The sequence below is a fragment of the Staurois parvus genome, unplaced genomic scaffold (genome assembly GCF_062004578.1).
Source record: "Staurois parvus isolate SC_StPar_1 unplaced genomic scaffold, SC_StPar_1.0 ptg000132l, whole genome shotgun sequence".
In the NCBI taxonomy this organism is placed as follows: Eukaryota; Metazoa; Chordata; class Amphibia; order Anura; family Ranidae; genus Staurois; species Staurois parvus.
In genome coordinates, this window is record NW_028317928.1 from 360,233 (window position 1) to 381,499 (window position 21,267).

Sequence of the window (21,267 nt, forward strand, 5' to 3'; positions counted from 1 at the left end):
TTTTTTTTTCTTGAAATACACCCCAATATCATCAGTTCTGTTTCATTAACAGAAAACCTTGAGTTTAGCAAACTCCTCGGAATTCCTTTCTTTGATCCATTTATTATTTACAATTATTATACTGTTCTACTAATAGTGTGTGATTGTCCTGGGATATTAGAGTGTAAGCTCTTCTGGTACGGAGAGTGAAGTGACTGGCTGTTCCCTGTATAGCACTGTGGTATATGTTAGCACCATATAAATGTAAAATAATAATCGTGTGCGACTGTGGGGGGGGCATTAGAGTGTAAGCTCCTCTGGTACAGAAACTGATGTGACTGTGGGGGAGGGGACATTAGCGTGTAAGCTCCTCTGGTACAGAGACTGATGTGACTTTCTCAGTGTTCTCTGTACAGCACTGCGGTATATGTCAGAGCTATATAAATTTATAATAATAGTGTGTGACTGTGGGGGAGGGGACATTAGAGTGTCAGCTCCTCTGGTACAGAGACTGATGTGACTGTGGGGGAGGGGACATTAGAGTGTAAGCTCCTCTGGTACAGAGACTGATGTGACTGTGGGGGATGAGACATTAGAGTGTAAGCTCCTCTGGTGCAGAGACTGATGGGACTGTGGGGGAGGGGACATTAGAATGTCAGATCCTCTGTACAGAGACTGATGTGACTGGCTCAGTGTTCTCTGTACAGCACTGCGGTATATGTCAGAACTATATAAATGTATAATAATAATACCATGACAGTGGAGGGGACATTAGAGTGTAAGCGCTTCTGGTGCAAAGACTGATGTGACTGACTTGGTATTCTCTATACATGGCTTACAAAAGTCAGCTCCTCAGGGGAGGGGACTAATGCCACTTCCTTCTGGTGAAAACCCTCAACGTAATCTACCTTTCCACTAACTGCCAAGCAAAGACTAAGCAAAAAGAAAAAAGCTAAAATTACTCAACAGCCAATCAGAAACTGTAAAAAAGACAGCCTGCCAGATTGAAACAAACTGGAATCTAGATAGAAAAGTAGTTTATTGGACACCCCAAAGGCCCGAATCATAATTCATTCCTGCGGGTTGGTATGAGTCTTCTGATGCTTCATAAGAGTCCATTTCAATGTGAAGTTCCGCCCGCAATCTGTACACTGAAAGGGTTTCTCTCCAGTGTGAATCCGGCGGTGTTTGTCCAGGTTGGATTTGTGCGAGAAGCTTTTCCCGCACTCCGAGCAGCAGTATGGCTTCTCTCCAGTGTGAACACGTTCATGCTTCATCAGATTGGCCTTCTGGGTGAAACGTTTCCCGCAGTGTGAGCATGGGAAAGGCTTCTCCCCAGTGTGTGTTCGGATGTGCTTGACTAGCGTCATTTTGTCCTTGAAGCTTTTGCCACACTCGGTACATGGGAAGGGGCGCTCGCCGGTGTGACCTTTCCGGTGCTTAATGAGAAATGACATTCGCGTGAAGCTCTTCCCGCACTCTGGGCAGGCGAAGGGGCTCTGGCTGGCGTGCATTCTCTGGTGATCTGCCAGGTAGGATCGGCGAGCAAATGGTTTCCCACACTCGTGGCACAAAAATGGCTTCTCGGCCCCGTGCACCACCTGATGGTCAACAAGACTGGATCGGCGAGTGAATCGCTTGCCGCAGTCGGGGCAGGAAAATGGCTTCTCACCCGTGTGAGATCTTTGGTGTTCCGCTAGGATGGACTTGAGAGTAAAGCATTTGCCGCATTCGGAGCAGGAGTATGGACGCTCACCGGTGTGTATCCGCAGGTGCTCAACCAGAGATGACCTCAAAGTGAATGATTTCCCACACTCTGAACAGGAAAATGGCCTTTCTTGTCGGTGAAATTTCGCATGCTTTACCAGATTGGACCGCTGAGCAAAACACTTCCCGCACTCGGGGCACAAAAATGGTTTCTCCCCCGAATGAGTCCTCTGGTGTATGATGAGACTTGAGTTATAGGCAAAACATTTCCCACACTCTGAGCATGAGAGGGGCTTTGAGCCCGAGATGTTCCTCAACATACTGTTGACGTTTCGAGGAAGAGAATCCTTATTCTCTGAGCGAGGAAATATTTCTCCTCTGTGAGGTGGATCTTCATAATTAGAATTATCAGCTGGTCCTGGGGGAATATTTGGGTTAATGGGGCTTTCTCCTTCTGTGAGGTCATCACCTTCTAGCTCATCATCTGAATAGGTTTTTGCCATGTTGTAGACATCTGCAAATTATAGAAAATAAACATCTTAGTGGTGGACACCAGAGAGGTAATGATGAGAGAAAATGTAGGTGTAGTGTGAAGGACTTGGGAGACGATGTAGGACACGGGAGGTGGTGCGGTGTGGAGGACACGGGAGGTGGTGTGGTGTGGAGGATATGGGAGGTGGTGCGGTGTGCGGGACACGGGAGGCGGTGCGGTGTGGAGGACACGGGAGGCGGTGTGGAGGACACGGGAGGCGGTGCGGTGTGGAGGACACGGGAGGCGGTGCGGTGTGGAGGACACGGGAGGCGGTGCGGTGTGGAGGACACGGGAGGCGGTGCGGTGTGGAGGACACGGGAGGCGGTGCAGTGTGGTGGACACGGGAGGCGGTGCAGTGTGGAGGACACGGGAGGTGGTGCAGTATGATGGACAGGGAAGATGAAGCAACATAAAGGGAACAGCAAATGATGTAGAGTTTGGGTATTATGAAGGTTTTCTGCATTTATTATTACTCACCTGTACTGATCTCTACAAATGTTTCCTCCTCCTTACATGGTTCATCGTGCATTAAGTACATCTCTTCTTCTTCTTCTTCTTCTTTGACTTCAACTTTAAAGGAAATTACATCCTCTGCCTAAAAAGATATCAAATTTAGAGAAAACATAACACACATACTACAGAGCGGGAATAACGTTTATGGGACCCTTCATGCAACAAACCTGATCCTGGTGAGGGATGGTGGGATCTTCCTCGGTAGAATCCCAGGAATACAGAGGACGGGGACATCTCTCTGGTGGGTTCCCATTACTGGAGCCATCAACCCGATGGTGGTGAGGGATGGTGTGACCTTCCTGTGTGGAGTCCCGGGAATACAGAGGACGGGGACATCTCTCTGGTGGGTTCCCATGACTGGATACATCTGTAGGAAACACACACACTGACTGAATCCATTGTTTATATGCGTTTATCATATTATGGGGGATCTAGGTGGATCCTCCGTACTGCTCTCTCCTTTACAATAAAGTCTCCTCTTACCTTGAGATGTGAGGGGCGGCTGATCCTCCATCATGACATCCTTGTAGAGGTCCTTGTGTCCTTCTAGATACTCCCACTCCTCCATGGAGAAATAGACAGTGACATCCTGACACCTTATAGGAACCTGACACACACAATGATACAGTCACCATCCAGACACATCCCTTGTCTGTTACTGGAGAATGCCCCAGAATTCCCGGCACCGCTCACCTCTCCTGTCAGCAAATCAATGATCTTCTGGGTGACTTCTAGGATCTTCTTCTTGTTTCTTTTAGATGTCAGGGAGGGAGGGGGAGGGACTGCGATGGTTACCTGACGACAAGACTTTCCAGGAGGAAAACTCTGTATTGAAACAGGAAACGTTATGTAGCTTTACCTACTGAGCCCTCCTCACCTCTCCGGTCAGGTCTGTGTTTTATTAATAGCGATAAGAGTGATGTCGTGACCTCCCAGAATCCTCCTCACCTCTTCGGTCAGGTCTGTGTTTTATTAATAGCGATAAGAGTGATGTCATGTGACCTCCCAGAATCCTCCTCACCTCTCCGGTCAGGTCTGTGTTTTATTAATAGCGATAAGAGTGATGTCGTGACCTCCCAGAATCCTCCTCACCTCTTCGGTCAGGTCTGTGTTTTATTAATAGCGATAAGAGTGATGTCATGTGACCTCCCAGAATCCTCCTCACCTCTCCGGTCAGGTCTGTGTTTTATTAATAAGAGATGAGAGTGATGTCATGTGACCTCCCAGAATCCTCACCTCTCTGGTCAGGTCTGTGTTTTATTAATAAGAGATGAGAGTGATGTCATGTGACCTCCCAGAATCCTCCTCACTTCTCTGGTAAGGTCTGTGTTTTATTAACCTCCTTAGTGGTAATCCCGAGTGTAGCTTGGGGTAAAATTTCAGTACCAAGAGCGGTAACCCTGAGCTACACTCGGGCTTACCATGCGGCGTTGCTCAGGGGGTCCCTGCAGCACTTACCTTGTCCTTCGCTCCCGTGATGTGTCCCCTGCAGCATCCCCGGCCATCTCCTCCGGCCGATGCCGGTATCCGGCTTCCGTGTTCCGGTCCCTGTGACGTCGGGACGTACGGGCGCCAGAACCGGCGGGAAATTTGAAATTTTTAAAAAATTTCATTTTTGCTGTTATTGCTGTTTCAATGCATTTCACATATATTTTGTCCCTACTGCTTTGTCCTGTGCCCTGCCTGCATTCTTTCTGCCTGGAAACTTAGAAATGTCCATGGCGTCCAAAAAGCTTCCTTTTACGTCAAAAGCGGTTTTAGAACAGCGATAGTAAATCAGAACCACTTGCAGAATTGAGTGATAATGATTTGTGGGGAAATTCGTCATCAGACACTGAAAACGATCTTGCGACTTTGCTCAGCGATGTGCGAATTTGCCTCTGTATTTCAAATTTCAGTGTTTTTGGTTTGATTATATTATTGAATTAAATGTATTATTATATTATTTTTTATGATTATTTATTAAATTATAATTTATGATTTCGTGTTTCAAGTTTTATCATATCCGGAATGTTTACTAGACTCTTGTTCGTACAGATTTCAGTGAGTTATTCCTAAAAATTACAGCCTACAATAAAAAACTACATATTTCCATGCAAAAAAATGGTACTGCTTTCAGCACAAAAAAATCGGAAAGAATCATACCGCCGAGGAGGTTAATAGAGATGAGAGTGACGTCCTGTGACCTCCCACAATCCTCCTCACCTCTCCGGTCAGGTCTGTGTTTTATTAATAGAGATGAGTGATGTCATGTGACCTCCCAGAATCCTCCTCACCTCTCCAGTCAGGTCTGTGTTTTATTAATGGAGATGAGAGTGATGTCATGTGACCTCCCAGAATCCTCCTCACCTCTTCGGTCAGGTCTGTGTTTTATTAATAGAGATGAGTGATGTCATGTGACCTCCCAGAATCCTCCTCACCTCTCCGGTCAGGTCTGTGTTTTATTAATAAGAGATGAGAGTGATGTCATGTGACCTCCCAGAATCCTCCTCACCTCTCCGGTCAGGTCTGTGTTTTATTAATAGAGATGAGAGTGATGTCATGTGACCTCCCAGAATCCTCACCTCTTCGGTCAGGTCTGTGTTTTATTAATAGAGATGAGAGTGATGTCATGTGACCTCCCAGAATCCTCACCTCTCCGGTCAGGTCTGTGTTTTATTAATAGAGATGAGTGATGTCATGTGACCTCCCAGAATCCTCCTCACCTCTCCAGTCAGGTCTGTGTTTTATTAATGGAGATGAGAGTGATGTCATCTGACCTCCCAGAATCCTCCTCACCTCTTCGGTCAGGTCTGTGTTTTATTAATAGAGATGAGAGTGATGTCATGTGACCTCCCAGAATCCTCCTCACCTCTCCGGTCAGGTCTGTGTTTTATTAATAGAGATGAGTGATGTCATGTGACCTCCCAGAATCCTCCTCACCTCTCCGGTCAGATCTGTGTTTTATTAATAAGAGATGAGAGTGATGTCATGTGACCTCCCAGAATCCTCACCTCTCCGGTCAGGTCTGTGTTTTATTAATAGAGATGAGAGTGATGTCATGTGACCTCCCAGAATCCTCCTCACCTCTCCGGTCAGGTCTGTGTTTTATTAATAGAGATGAGAGTGATGTCATGTGACCTCCCAGAATCCTCCTCACCTCTCCGGTCAGCAGGGAGATGATCTCCAGGGTGAGGTCTAATATCTTTCCCGTTACATGACTCTGCACCTCCATCCTTAATACCGCCACAATCCACCACAGTCAAAATTCTGTTCGCCCCTTCACAACTGCCCTTGCATTACAGCTTAATCGACCTGGGAGATTCTACACAGGGAGCAAAAAAAAATAACATTTATTACAAAGAATGTCAAATTAGCTTTTTCAATGCGTAGGAAAGTTGAGTGTCTCCCCATAATCACCCTTCCCTCCCCTAGGGATCCAGGACTGAAAACTCCTTCTAACCCAACAATAATAGATCCATAGTGCTCCAGGAGATAGCAGCTGTGGAGTGCAGGGAAGGGGAGTGTCAAGGCTGGGAAGGCGGTCACATTCTCAAGTCCATTCCCAGTCTACGTGTCATCTAGTGACTCCAGTGTGCCCCTAGTCTACATATCATCTAGTGACTCCATGGCACCCAGTTACTCCAAATGCGTTCCCAGTCCACATATCCTCTAGTGTCTCCAGTGCACCCCCAGTCTACAAGTCATCTACTGACTCTATGGCGCCCAGTTACTCCAAAAGTGCTCCCAGCCAACATGTCATCTAGTGATTCCAGCGTGCCCCCAGTCTACGTGTCATCTATGAACTCCATGGCGCTCAGTTACTCCAAATGCATTCTCAGTCCACATACCATCTACTGTCTCCAGTGCATCCCCAGTCTACAAGTCATCTACTGACTCCAGTGCATCCCCAGTCCACATATCATCTACTGTCTCCAGTGCATCCCCAGTCTACAAGTCGCCATGGTGCCTAAGTTACTCCAAATGCGTTCCCAGTCCACGTGGCATCCAATTACTCCATGGCATCCAGTTACTCCAAGTATGCTCCCAGTCCACATGACATCTAGTGTCTCCAGTGTGCCCAGCTGCTCCAAGTGCATTCCCAGGACAATGTCCACATGACATCTAGTGCTTCCAGCTACTCCAAGTGCATTCCCAGGACAATGTCCACATGACATCTAGTGCTTCCAGCTGCTCCAAGTGCATTCCCAGGACAATGTCCACATGACATCTAGTGCTTCCAGCTGCTCCAAGTGCATTTCCAGGCCAATGTCCACATCACATCTAGTGTCTCCAGTGGCTCCAAGTGCATTTCCAGGCCACATGGCATCGAATTACTCCATGGCGTCCAGTTACTCCAAGTGTGCTCCCAGTCCACATGACATCTGGTGTCTCCAGTGTGCCCAGCTGCTCCAAATTAATTTCCAGGCCAATGTTCACATGACATCTAGTGTCTCCAGCTGCTCCAAGTGCATTCCCAGGCCATGTGGCATCCAATTACTCCATGGCATCCAGTTACTCCAAGTGTGCTCCCAGTCCACATGACATCTAGTGACTCCAAGTGCACCCCGTGTCATCCAGTGTCTTCAAATGCACCCTACGTGCCCCTTTTCCTCCTGCGCCCTCTTGTGCATCTTTATCTCCACGCAACCTTCAGCAAGCTTCTGGACTGTCTCTCTCTCCCCGAGGATACGGACCTCTCCATGACAACGGATCTTGCAGACGGACAATTTTTAGGCCGTGAAGACCCTGCCAGACAGGAACTCAACCCAAAACTTTTGCTCCCTCTTGCAGTTGCTGACTGCAACCATGTGACACCATCATTGAAGTCTTTATCTGCCGGGTGTACTTGGGAATAGAAACAGATGGACCTCTTCTGAAGGGTCCCCTGATCCCGGATCAGGCCCCAAAGTAGTCATCACCACCATTTCTCCGGGAGGGAGAATTCCGACACGACCGCCCGCCATATTTATTTTTTGATCCTTTAATTACATTCAGATAAGGAGAATCTTCTCTAAATAGATTATCAATGTGTGTCCCCCCTCCCCCAAACTAAACATCTTCAAGGGTCCCTTGGAGACCCCCAAACAACTCACCTGACTCAGCCGTAAACTGACACACAGCTCAGGAGCCCTTGGAAGTTCCTGGAAAGCTGCAGGTGGCTCGGTCTCCTGCAACCAACATTGGCTGAAAGGTCAGAAAAGGTGAAAGTCAATGTCTCTGCCCCTCCTACTTCCTGAATATTCATTAGACGTCATTAATATTCATTACCCCTCCATTCATTCCCGCCAATAGACGTCCACAGCCATAAATATAATATAAACAGAGGTAGCAACCCTCACCTACAGCTACTTCCCCTTCAGATGGGCGCAGGGCGGAAGTGACTGTCACCCTACGGCCGCTTCCGGTAACCTGGGACCGCTCTATCTCTGCTGTTGACGGCTCGGCTCCTCCCACTGCGCTCTGCTCTAGCACAAGGCCACGCCCCTCCGTTTCTATAGGATGGAGTCTCCGCAGCCTCGGGCTGTCAGTTGAAGGAAAGCGTGACGTCAGCAAGGCGGCTGCTCTAGTCAACATTAGAGGGAAACAGTGGTGTCCTCACTATAGAGGGAAGGGGGTAGCCATTTTTCTGAAGTCCCTTATATCCAACTACAGTTCCCAGAATGATTTGCTGGAATCCTTTCTTATTATTTCCTGCTGGAGGCCAGAAGAGGAGCAGCTTTGTGACTGGAATGAGAGACTCTTGCAGGATTGGTAATATTATCTATGAATCATAATTATTGATCATTGTTATTAATATGATTATTATTTATCAATACACCATCCCTCCATCCATTCACCACAGTACTGTCAGCGACCCATTTCTGTTTGTATTCATAGAAAATAATAATATTTTAATTATTTATATAGCTCTGACATATGCCGCAGCGCTGTATGAAGAACCAACCGCAATATGATGTCATTTAGGGATTTATATACATAAAAAGGGAAAAAATATTCTCCATTTTCTGGTGAAGTCAATCTCTTGGCTCCTCTGCTGCCAAGGACAACTTTAACAAAATCTTTTGCATCTCTACTCTTTATTTTTTATAGACGCTATTGTTTACTTTTAAAACCAATGTTGGTCAACCTGCGTTTACAGCGAGATCAAGTGTGCTAAAGCTTCTTCATGATCAGTAGACCCTCTCCAAGAGAACCTCTGACCACCATGACTGATTTGCTGAGGATGGACAGCGATGGAGGTCATAAGACTGAGAAGATATTCAACATTACTATGGAGATCATCACGCTGCTGACCGGGGAGGTGAGGAGGATTCTGGGAGGTCACATAACGTCACACTTATCTCTATTAATAAAACACAGACCTGACCGGAGAGGGGAGGAGGATTCTGGGAGGTCACATGATATCACTCTTATTTCTATTAATAAAACAGACCTGACCGGAGAGGTGAGTAGGATTCTGAGAGGTCACATGACATCGCTCTTATCTCTATTAATAAAACACCGACCTGACCGGAGAGGTGAGGAGGATTCTGGGAGGTCACATGACATCACTCTTATCTCTAGTAATAAAACACGGACCTGACCGGAGAGGTGTAGAGGATTCTGGGAGGTCACATGACATCACTCTTATCTCTATTAATAAAACACGGACCTGACCGGAGAGGTGAGGAGGATTCTGGGAGGTCACATGACATCACTCTTATCTCTAGTAATAAAACACAGACCTGACCGGAGAGGTGGGGAGGATTCTGGGAGGTCACATGACATCACTCTTATCTCTATTAATAAAACACGAACCGGAGAGGTGAGGAGGATTCTGGGAGGTCACATGACATCACTCTTATCTCTAGTAATAAAACACAGACCTGACCGGAGAGGTGGGGAGGATTCTGGGAGGTCACATGACATCACTCTTATCTCTATTAATAAAAAACAGACCTGACCGGAGAGGTGAGGAGGATTCTGGGAGGTCACATGACATCGCTCCTATCTCTATTAATAAAACACGGATCTGACCGGAGAGGTGAGGTGGATTCTGGGAGGTCACATGACGTCACTCCTATCTCTATGAATAAAACACGGACCTGACCGGAGAGGTGAGGAGGATTCTGGGAGGTCACAGGACGTCACTCCTATCTCTATGAATAAAACACGGACCTAACCGGAGAGGTAAGGAGGATTCTGGGAGGTCACATGACATCCCTCTTATCTCTATGAATAAAACACGGACCTGACAGGAGAGGTGAGGAGGATTCTGGAAGGTCACATGACATCCCTCTTATCTCTATGAATAAATCTATCTATCTATCTGTCTCTGACAAACCTGACCAGAGAGGCGGTTAGAGGACCAAGGTGTAAAGATCTTTTTAGATGATCTACATGTTCACTCTTTTTGAGGAGACAAAGTCTTCGCAAATAATTATTTTTTTGCATCTTTCATTTGGTAGGACTGTACAGTGGTGAAGAAGGCATCTGGAGAAAATGTGATGCCAAGCAGTTGCCCCCAAGTTTCAGGAGACAAATCCAAGAACCATAAAAAGAAGATCCTCGGGGTCACCAACAAGATCATTGAGCTCCTGACAGGAGAGGTGAGCGGTGCCGGGAATTCTGGGACATTCTCCAGTAACAAACAAGAGATGTGTCTGGATGGTGACTGTATCATTGTGTGTGTCAGGTTCCTATAAGGTGTCAGGATGTCTCGGTCTATTTCCCTATGTAGGAGACGGAGTACTCAGAAGAAGAAGAGGATTGGGAAGAGGATGAGGTAGAAGAAGAGAATCCACCATTTCCTAAATCACTGTGTAAGAAGAAACTTTAAAGAAAAAAAAATTTCAAATCTCACTTTGTAGATCCACCTAAATCCCCAATATCTAAGACATAGAAACAATGGATTCATTCAGTGTGTGTGTTTCCTACAGATGGATCCAGTGATGGGAACTCACCAGAGAGATGTCCCCATCCTCTGTATTCCTGGGATTCATCACAGCAACATGCCAACCTCCCTTACCATGTTCAGGTAGTTGAAACTGAGATCCTTCACAGCATATTCGGAAAGGAATTTTGCCAACAATGGTGACTTTACTGTCCTCTCACAAAACCTTTAGGCAGAAAACCCGAGAGACATGAATATTATTGTTAAGGAAGAAGAAGAAGAGGAGGAGATCACAGTTCCCCTTACGATGAAAGAAGAGGAAACAGGTGAACGATAGAAACTAGATTAAAAAGATCCACATAGTCTATCTCCACAACCATCACTTGTTATTAATCAGAAGCCATCAACCTCATTAGACTTTATTAGGTTTATAATCAGAAGCCATCAACTTTATTAGACTTTATTAGGTTTATAATCAGAAGCCATCAACTTTATTAGACTTTATTAGGTTTATAATCAGAAGCCATTAACTTTAATAAACTTTTTTGGGTTTATAATCAGAAACTATCAACTTTATTAGACTTTATTAGGTTTATAATCAGAAACCATCAACTTTATTAGACTTTATTAGGCTTATAATCAGAAGCCATCGACATTCTTAGGTTTATAATCAGAAGCCATCAATTTTATTAGACTTTATCAGGTTTATAATCAGAAACCATCAACTTTATTAGACTTTATTAGGCTTATAATCAGAAGCCATCGACATTATTAGGTTTATAATCAGAAGCCATCGACTTTATTAGACTTTATTAGGTTTGTAATCAGAAGCCATCAACCTCATTAGACTTTATCAGGTTTATAATCAGAAGCCATCAACTTTATTAGATTTTTATTAGGTTTACAATCAGAAGCCATCTACTTTATTAGATTTGTATTAGGTTTATAATCAGAAGCCATCGACTTTATTAGATTTTAATTAGGTTTATAATCAGAAGCCATCAACTTTATTAGATTTTTATTAGGTTTATAATCAGAAGCCATCAACTTTATTAGGTTTATAATCAAAAGCCAACAACTTTATTAAACTTTTTTAGGTTTATAATCACAAGTCATCAACTTTATTAGACTTTATTAGGTTTATAATCAGAAGTCATCAACTTTATTAGACTTTATTAGGTTTATAATCAGAAGTCATCAACTTTATTAGACTTTATTAGGTTTATAATCAGAAGCTATCAACCTCATTAGACTTTAATAGGTTTATAATCAGAAGCCATCAACTTTATTAGACTTTATCGGGTTTATAATCAGAAGCCATTAACTTTATTAGATTTTATTAGGTTTATAATCAGAAGCCATCAACTTTATTAGACTTTATTAAGTTTATAATCAGAAGTCATCAACTTTATTAGACTTTATTAGGTTTATAATCAGAAGTCATCAACTTTATTAGACTTTATTAGGTTTATAATCAGAAGCCATCAACCTCATTAGACTTTAATAGGTTTATAATCAGAAGCAATCAACTTTATTAGACATTATCAGGTTTATAATCAGAAGTCATCAACTTTATTAGATGTTATCGGGTTTATAATCAGAAGCCATCAACTTTAGTAGATTTTATTAGGCTTATAATCAGAAGCCATCGACATTATTAGGTTTATAATCAGAAGCCATCAATTTTATTAGACTTTATCAGGTTTATAATCAGAAGCCATCAACCTCATTAGACTTTATCAGGTTTATAATCAGAAGCCATCAACTTTATTCGATTTTTATTAGGTTTATAATCAGAAGCCATCGACTTTATTAGACTTTATTAAGTTTGTAATCAGAAGCCATCAACGTCATTAGACTTTATCAGGTTTATAATCAGAAGCCATCAACTTTATTAGATTTTTATTAGATTTATAATCAGAAGCCATCGACTTTATTAGATTTTTATTAGGTTTATAATAAGAAGCCATCGACTTTATTCGATTTTTATTAGGTTTATAATCAGAAGCCATCAACTTTATTAGATTTTTATTAGGTTTATAATCAGAAGCCATCGACTTTATCAGGTTTATAGTCAGAAGCCATCAACTTTATTAGATTTTTATTAGGTTTATAATCAGAAGCCATCAACCTCATTAGACTTTATTAAGTTTATAATCAGAAGCCAACAACCTCATTAGACTTTATTAGGTTTATAATCAGAAGTCATCAACTTTATTAGACGTTATCGGGTTTATAATCAGAAACCATCAACTTTATTAGATTTTATTAGGTTTATAATCAGAAGCCATCAACTTTATTAGACTTTATTAGGTTTATAGTCAGAAGTCATCAACTTTATTAGACTTTATTAGGCTTATAATCAGAAGCCATCAACCTCATTAGACTTTAATAGGTTTATAATCAGAAGCCATCAACTTTATTAGACGTTATCGGGTTTATAATCAGAAGCCAATCAACTTTATTAGATTTTATTAGGTTTATAATCAGAAGTCATCAACTTTATTAGACTTTAAAAGGTTTATAATCAGAAGCCATCAACTTTATTAGACTTTATTAGGTTTATAATCAGAAGCCATCAACTTTATTAGACTTTATTAGGTTTATAATCAGAAGCCATCAACTTTATTAGACTTTATCAGGTTTATAATAAAAACCCATCAACCTCATTATACTTTATTAGGTTTATAATCAGAAGCCATCGACTTTATTAGGTTTATAATCAGAAGCCATCAACTTTATTTGACTTTATTAGGCTTATAATCAGAAGCCATCGACTTTATTAGGTTTATAATCAGAAGCCATCAATTTTATTAGACTTTATCAGGTTTATAATCAGAAGCAATCAACCTCATTAGACTTTATCAGGATTATAATCAGAAGCCATCAACTTTATTAGATTTTTATTAGGTTTATAATCAGAAGCCATCGACTTTATTAGACTTTATTAGGTTTATAATCAGAAGCCATCAACCTCATTAGACTTTATCAGGTTTATAATCAGAAGCCATCAACTTTATTAGATTTTTATTAGGTTTATAATCAGAAGCTATCGACTTTATTAGATTTGTATTAGGTTTATAATCAGAAGCCATCGACTTTATTAGATTTTTATTAGGTTTATAATTAGAAGCCATCAACTTTATTAGATTTTTATTAGGTTTATAATCAGAAGCCATCGAATTTATCAGGTTTATAATCAGAAGCCATAAACTTTGTTAGATTTTTATTAGGTTTATAATCAGAAGCCATCGACTTTATTAGGTTTATAATCAGAAGCCATCTACCTCATTAGACTTTATTAAGTTTATAATCAGAAGCCAACAACTTTATTAAACTTTATTAGGTTTATAATCAGAAGTCATCAACTTTATTAGACTTTATTAGGTTTATAATCAGAAGTCATCAACTTTATTAGACTTTATTACGTTTATAATCAGAAGTCATCAACTTTATTAGACTTTATCGGGTTTATAATCAGAAGCCATCAACTTTATTAGATTTTATTAGGTTTATAATCAGAAGCCATCAACTTTATTAGACTTTATTAAGTTTATAATGAGAAGTCATCAACTTTATTAGACTTTATTAGGTTTATAATCAGAAGTCAATAACTTTATTAGACTTTATTAGGTTTATAATCATAAGCCATCAACTTTATTAGACTTTATTAGGTTTATAATCAGAAGCCATCAACTTTATTAGACTTTATTAGGTTTATAATCAGAAGCCATCAACTCTATTAGACTTTATGAGGTTTAAAATCAGAAGCCATCGACTTTATTAGATTTTTATTAGGTTTATAATCAGAAGCCGTCAACTTTATTAGGTTTATAATCAGAAGCCATCAACTTTATTAGACTTTATTACGTTTATAATCAGAAGCCATCAACTTTATTAGACTTTATCAGGTTTATAATCAAAAGCCATCAACCTCATTAGACTTTATTAGGTTTATAATCAGAAACCATCAACTTTATTAGACTTTATTAGGTTCATAATCAGAAGCCGTCAACTTTATTAGGTTTATAATCAGAAGCCATCAACTGTATTAGACTTTATTAGGTTTATAATCAGAAGCCGTCAACTTTATTAGGTTTATAATCAGAAGCCATCAACTTTATTAGACTTTATTAGGTTTATAATTAGAAGTCATAAACCTCATTAGACTTCATCAGGTTTATAATCAGAAGCCATCAACTTTATTAGATTTTAATTAGGTTTATAATCAGAAGCCATCAACTTTATTAGACTTTATTAGGTTTATAATCAGAAGCCATCGACTTTATTAGATTTTTATTAGGTTTATAATCAGAAGTCATCAAGTTTATTAGATTTTTATTAGGTTTATAATCAGAAGCCATCAACCTCATTAGACTGTATCAGGTTTACAATCAGAAGCCATCCACTTTATTAGACTTTAGTAGGTTTATAATCAGAAGCCATCAACTTTATTAGACTTTATCAGGTTTATAATCAAAAGGCATCACCTTTATTAGAGTTTATTAGGTTTATAATCAGAAGCCATCAACTTTATTAGACTTTATTAGGTTTATAATCAGAAGTCATCAACTTTATTAGACTTTATTAGATTTATAATCAGAAACCATCAACTTTATTAGAGTTTATTAGGTTTATAATCAGAAGCCATCAACTCTATTAGACTTTATTAGGTTTATAATCAGAAACCATCAACTTTATTAGACTTTATTAGGTTTATAATCAGAAGCCATCGACTTTATTAGATTTTTATTAGGTTTATAATCAGAAGTCATCAACTTTATTAGATTTTTATTAGGTTTATAACCAGAAGCCATCAACCTCATTAGACTTTATTAGGTTTATAACCAGAAGCCATCAACTTTATTAGACTTTATTAGGTTTATAATCAGAAACCATCAACTTTATTAGATTTTTATTAGATTTATAATCAGAAGCCATCGACTTTATTAGATTTTTATTAGGTTTATAATAAGAAGCCATCGACTTTATTCGATTTTTATTAGGTTTATAATCAGAAGCCATCAACTTTATTAGATTTTTATTAGGTTTATAATCAGAAGCCATCAACTCTATTAGACTTTATTAGGTTTATAATCAGAAACCATCAACTTTATTAGACTTTATTAGGTTTATAATCAGAAGCCATCGACTTTATTAGATTTTTATTAGGTTTATAATCAGAAGTCATCAACTTTATTAGATTTTTATTAGATTTATAATCAGAAGCCATCAACCTCATTAGACTTTATTAGGTTTATAACCAGAAGCCATCAACTTTATTAGACTTTATTAGGTTTATAATCAGAAGCCATCAACTTTATTAGAGTTTATTAGGTTTATAATCAGAAGCCATCAACTTTATTAGACTTTATTAGGTTTATAATCAGAAACCATCAACTTTATTAGACTTTATTAGGTTTATAATCAGAAGTCATCAACTTTATTATATTTTTATTAGGTTTATAATCAGAAGCCATCAACCTCATTAGACTTTATCAGGTTTATAATCAGAAGCCATCAACTTTATTAGACTTTATTAGGTTTATAATCAGAAGCCATCAACTTTATTAGATTTTTTAATAGGTTTATAATCAGAAACCATCAACTTTATTAGACTTTATTAGGTTTATAATCAGAAGTCATCAACTTTATTAGACTTTATTAGGTTTATAATCAGAAGCCATCAACCTCATTAGACTTTATTAGGTTTATAATCAGAAGCCATCAACCTCATTAGACTTTATTAGGTATATAATCAGAAACCATCTACTTTATTAGAGTTTATTAGGTTTATAATCAGAAGCCATCAACTTTATTAGACTTTATTAGGTTTATAATCAGAAACCATCAACTTTATTAGACTTTATTAGGTTTATAATCAGAAGCCATCAACTTTATTAGACTTTATCAGGTTTATAATCAAAAGCCATCACCTTTTTTATTATTATTATTATTATTATTATCATACAGTATTTATAAAGCGCCAATAGTTCGCTCAGTGCTGTACATTACAGAGGGGGACAGAACATGTGACAGAACAATACCAATACAATGCAGAACATGAGGGGCTTTATTAGAGTTTATTAGGTTTATAATCAGAAGCCATCAACTTTATTAAACTTTTTCAGGTTTATAATCAAAAGCCATCAACCTCATTAGACTTTATCAGGTTTATAATCAGAAGCCATCAACTTTATTAGATTTTATTAGGTTTATAATCAGAAGCCATCGACTTTATTAGATTTTTATTAGGTTTATAATCAGAAGCCATCGACTTTATTAGATTTTTATTAGGTTTATAATCAGAAGCCATCATCTTTATTAGATTTTTATTAGGTTTATATCCAGAAGCCATCGACTTTATCAAATTTATAATCAGAAGCCATCAACTTTATTAGATTTTTATTAGGTTTATAATCAGAAGCCATCGACTTTATTAGGTTTATAATCAGAAGCCATCAACCTCTTTAGACTTTATTAAGTTTATAATCAGAAGCCATAAACTTTATTAAACTTTATTAGGTTTATAATCAGAAGTCATCAACTTTATTAGACTTTATTAGGTTTATAATCAGAAACCATCAACTTTATTAGAGTTTATTAGGTTTATAATCAGATGCCATCAACTTTATTAGACTTTATCAGGTTTATAATCAAAAGCCATCACCTTTATTATTATTATTATTATTATTATACAGTATTTATAAAGCGCCAATAGTTCGCTCAGCACTGTATATTACAGAGGGGGACAGAACATGTGACAGAACAATATCAATACAATGCAGAACATGAGGGGCTTTATTAGAGTTTATTAGGTTTATAATCAGAAGCCATCAACTTTATTAGACTTTTTCAGGTTTATAATCAAAAGCCATCAACCTCATTAGACTTTATCAGGTTTATAATCAGAAGCCATCAACTTTATTAGATTTTTTTTAGGTTTATAATCAGAAGGCATCAACTTTATTAGACTTTATTAGGTTTATATTCAGAAGCCATCGACTTTATTAGATTTTTATTAGGTTTATAATCAGAAGCCATCGACTTTATTAGATTTTTATTAGGTTTATAATCAGAAGCCATCATCTTTATTAGATTTTTATTAGGTTTATAATCAGAAGCCATCGACTTTATCAGGTTTATAATCAGAAGCCATCAACTTTATTAGATTTTTATTAGGTTTATAATCAGAAGCCATCGACTTTATCAGGTTTATAATCAGAAGCCATCAACTTTATTAGATTTTTATTAGGTTTATAATCAGAAGTCATCGACTTTATTAGGTTTATAATCAGAAGCCATCAACCTCTTTAGACTTTATTAAGTTTATAATCAGAAGCCATCAACTTTATTAGACTTTATTAGGTTTATAATCAGAAGCCATCAACCTCATTAGACTTTATTAGGTTTATAATCAGAAGCCATCAACCTCGTTAGACTTTATTAGGTTTATAATCAGAAGTCATCAACTTTATTAGACTTTATTAGATTTATAATCAGAAGCCATTAACTTTATTATACTTTATCAGGTTTATAATCAGAAGCCATCAACGTCAATAGACTTTATTAGGTTTATAACCAGAAGCCATCAACTTTATTAGACTTTATTAGGTTTATAATCAGAAACTATCAACTTTATTAGAGTTTATTAGGTTTATAATCAGAAGCCATCAACTTTATTAGACTTTATTAGGTTTATAATCAGAAACCATCAACTTTTTAGACTTTATTAGGTTTATAATCAGAGGCCATCGACTTTATTAGATTTTTATTAGGTTTATAATCAGAAGTCATCAACTTTATTAGTTTTTTATTAGGTTTATAATCAGAAGCCATCAACCTCATTAGACTTTATTAGGTTTATAACCAGAAGCCATCAACTTTATTAGACTTTATTAGGTTTATAATCAGAAGCCATCAACTTTATTAGACTTTATTAGGTTTATAATCAGAAACCATCAACTTTATTAGACTTTATTCGGTTTATAATCAGAAGCCATCAACTTTACTAGATTTATATTAGGTTTATAATCAGAAACCATCAACTTTATTAGAGTTTATTAGGTTTATAATCAGAAGCCATCAACTTTATTAGACTTTATTAGGTTTATAATCAGAAGCCATCGACTTTATTAGATTTTTATTAGGTTTATAATCAGAAGTCATCAAATTTATTAGATTTTTATTAGGTTTATAATCAGAAGCCATCAACCTTATTAGACTTTATCAGGTTTATAATCAGAAGCCATCAACTTTATTAGACTTTAGTAGGTTTATAATCAGAAGCCATCAACTTTATTAGATTTTTTAATAGGTTTATAATCAGAAACCATCAACTTTATTAGACCTTATTAGGTTTATAATCAGAAGTCATCAACTTTATTAGACTTTATTAGGTTTATAATCAGAAGCCATCGACTTTATTAGGTTTATAATCAGAAGCCATCAACCTCATTAGACTTTATTAGGTTTATAATCAGAAGCCATCAACCTCATTAGACTTTATAGGTTTATAATCAGAAGTCATCAACTTTATTAGACTTTATTAGATTTATAATCAGAAGCCATTAACTTTATTATACTTTATCAGGTTTATAATCAGAAGCCATCAACCTCATTAGACTTTATTAGGTTTATAACCAGAAGCCATCAACTTTCTTAGACTTTATTAGGTTTAGAAACAGAAGTCATCAACTTAATTAGACTTTATTGGGTTTATAATCAGAAGCCATCAACCTCATTAGACTTTATTAGGTTTATAATCAGAAGCCATCAACCTCATTAGACTTTATTAGGTTTATAATCAGAAGCCATCAACCTCATTAGACTTTATTAGGTTTATAATCAGAAGCCATCAACCTCATTAGACTTTATAGGTTTATAATCAGAAGTCATCAACTTTATTAGACTTTATTAGATTTATAATCAGAAGCCATTAACTTTATTATACTTTATCAGGTTTATAATCAGAAGCCATCAACCTCATTAGACTTTATTAGGTTTATAACCAGAAGCCATCAACTTTATTAGACTTTATTAGGTTTAGAATCAGAAGTCATCAACTTTATTAGACTTTATTAGGTTTATAATCAGAAGCCATCAACCTCATTAGACTTTATTAGGTTTATAACCAGAAGCCATCAACTTTATTAGACTTTATTAGGTTTATAATCAGAAGCCATCAACTTTATTAGAGTTTATTAGGTTTATAATCAGAAGCCATCAACTTTATTAGACTTTATTAGGTTTATAATCAGAAACCATCAACTTTATTAGACTTTATTAGGTTTATAATCAGAAGTCATCAACTTTATTATATTTTTATTAGGTTTATAATCAGAAGCCATCAACCTCATTAGACTTTATCAGGTTTATAATCAGAAGCCATCAACTTTATTAGACTTTATTAGGTTTATAATCAGAAACCATCAACTTTATTAGACTTTATTAGGTTTATAATCAGAAACCATCAACTTTATTAGACTTTATTAGGTTTATAATCAGAAGCAATCAACTTTATTAGACTTTATCAGGTTTATAATCAAAAGCCATCACCTTTATTATTATTATTATTATACAGTATTTATAAAACGCCAATAGTTCGCTCAGCGCTGTACATTACAGAGGGGGACAGAACATGTGACAGAACAATACCAATACAATGCAGAACATGAGGGGCTTTATTAGAGTTTATTAGGTTTATAATCAGAAGCCATCAACTTTACTAGACTTTTTCAGGTTTATAATCAAAAGCCATCAACCTCATTAGACTTTATCAGGTTTATAATCAGAAGAGATCAACTTTATTAGATTTTTATTATGTTTATAATCAGAAGCCATCAACTTTATTAGACTTTATTAGGTTTATAGTCAGAAGCCATCGACTTTATTAGATTTTTATTAGGTTTATAAACAGAAGCCATCGATTAGATTTAGATTAGGTTTATAATCAGAAGCCATCATCTTTATTAGGTTTATAATCAGAAGCCATCGACTTTATCAGGTTTATAATCAGAAGCCATCAACTTTATTAGATTTTTATTAGGTTTATAATCAGAAGCCATCGACTTTATTAGGTTTATAATCAGAAGCCATCAACCTCTTTAGACTTTATTAAGTTTATAATCAGAAGCCATCAACTTTATTAAACTTTATTAGGTTTATAATCAGAAGTCATCAATTTTATTAGACTTTATTAGGTTTATAATCAGAAGCCATCAACCTCATTAGACTTTATTAGGTTTATAATCAGAAGCCATCAACCTCATTAGACTTTATTAGGTTTATAACCAGAAGCCATCAACTTTATTAGACTTTATTAGGTTTATAATCAGAAGCCATCAACCTCATTAGACTTTATCAGGTTTATAACCAGAAGCCATCAACTTTATCAGACTTTATTAGGTTTCTAATCAGAAACCATCAACTTTATTAGAGTTTATTAGGTTTATAATCAGAAGCCATCAACTTTATTAGACTTTATTAGGTTTATATTCAGAAGCCATCGACTTTATTAGATTTTTATTAGGTTTATAATCAGAAGTCATCAACTTTATTAGATTTTTATTAGGTTTATAATCAGAAGCCATCAACCTCATTAGACTTTATCAGGTTTATAATCAGAAGCCATCAACTTTATTAGACTTTAGTAGGTTTATAATCAGAAGCCATCAACTTT

General features: G+C 37.4%; 2 protein-coding genes across 3 annotated transcripts in view; one reads left to right on the forward strand and one right to left on the reverse strand.

Annotated features, from left to right (window-relative positions):
• The window catches only part of LOC149466095 (uncharacterized), a 129,815-nt gene that overhangs the window by 98,547 nt on the left and 10,001 nt on the right, over positions 1-21,267 (forward strand). Inside the window, exons 18-22 of the mRNA XM_089672696.1 lie at positions 8,873-9,014; positions 10,162-10,302; positions 10,434-10,515; positions 10,633-10,730; positions 10,819-10,912. Coding sequence (XP_089528822.1) covers positions 8,873-9,014; positions 10,162-10,302; positions 10,434-10,515; positions 10,633-10,730; positions 10,819-10,912 — 557 coding nt within the window. The remainder of the gene's footprint in view (positions 1-8,872; positions 9,015-10,161; positions 10,303-10,433; positions 10,516-10,632; positions 10,731-10,818; positions 10,913-21,267) is intronic.
• Positions 1,000-8,176, reverse strand: LOC149466098 (uncharacterized). 2 transcript variants are annotated; one of them, XM_089672785.1, is made up of 8 exons: positions 8,053-8,176; positions 7,807-7,897; positions 5,871-6,035; positions 3,425-3,556; positions 3,215-3,338; positions 2,899-3,098; positions 2,696-2,813; positions 1,000-2,200 (listed from the first exon to the last, which is right to left on the reverse strand). In XM_089672785.1, the coding sequence occupies exons 3-8, from the start codon at positions 5,943-5,945 to the stop codon at positions 1,050-1,052; spliced, it is 1,800 nt and encodes a 599-aa protein (XP_089528911.1). In that variant the 5' UTR covers positions 5,946-6,035; positions 7,807-7,897; positions 8,053-8,176; the 3' UTR covers positions 1,000-1,049. The 2 variants fall into 2 exon arrangements, with proteins under 2 accessions (XP_089528911.1, XP_089528912.1); XM_089672786.1 differs by having other exon boundaries at positions 7,982-8,067.

Bases quoted from the DNA above. Each gene is read 5' to 3' on its own strand.
- LOC149466098 (XM_089672785.1), bottom strand. From the start codon at position 5,945: ATGGAGGTGCAGAGTCATGTAACGGGAAAGATATTAGACCTCACCCTG. The intron at 3,557-5,870 runs GTGAGGAGGATT...GTTTCAATACAG, and splicing joins TCTCCCTGCTGACCGGAGAG to AGTTTTCCTCCTGGAAAGTC. The intron at 3,099-3,214 runs GTAAGAGGAGAC...TGTTTCCTACAG, and splicing joins GCCGCCCCTCACATCTCAAG to ATGTATCCAGTCATGGGAAC.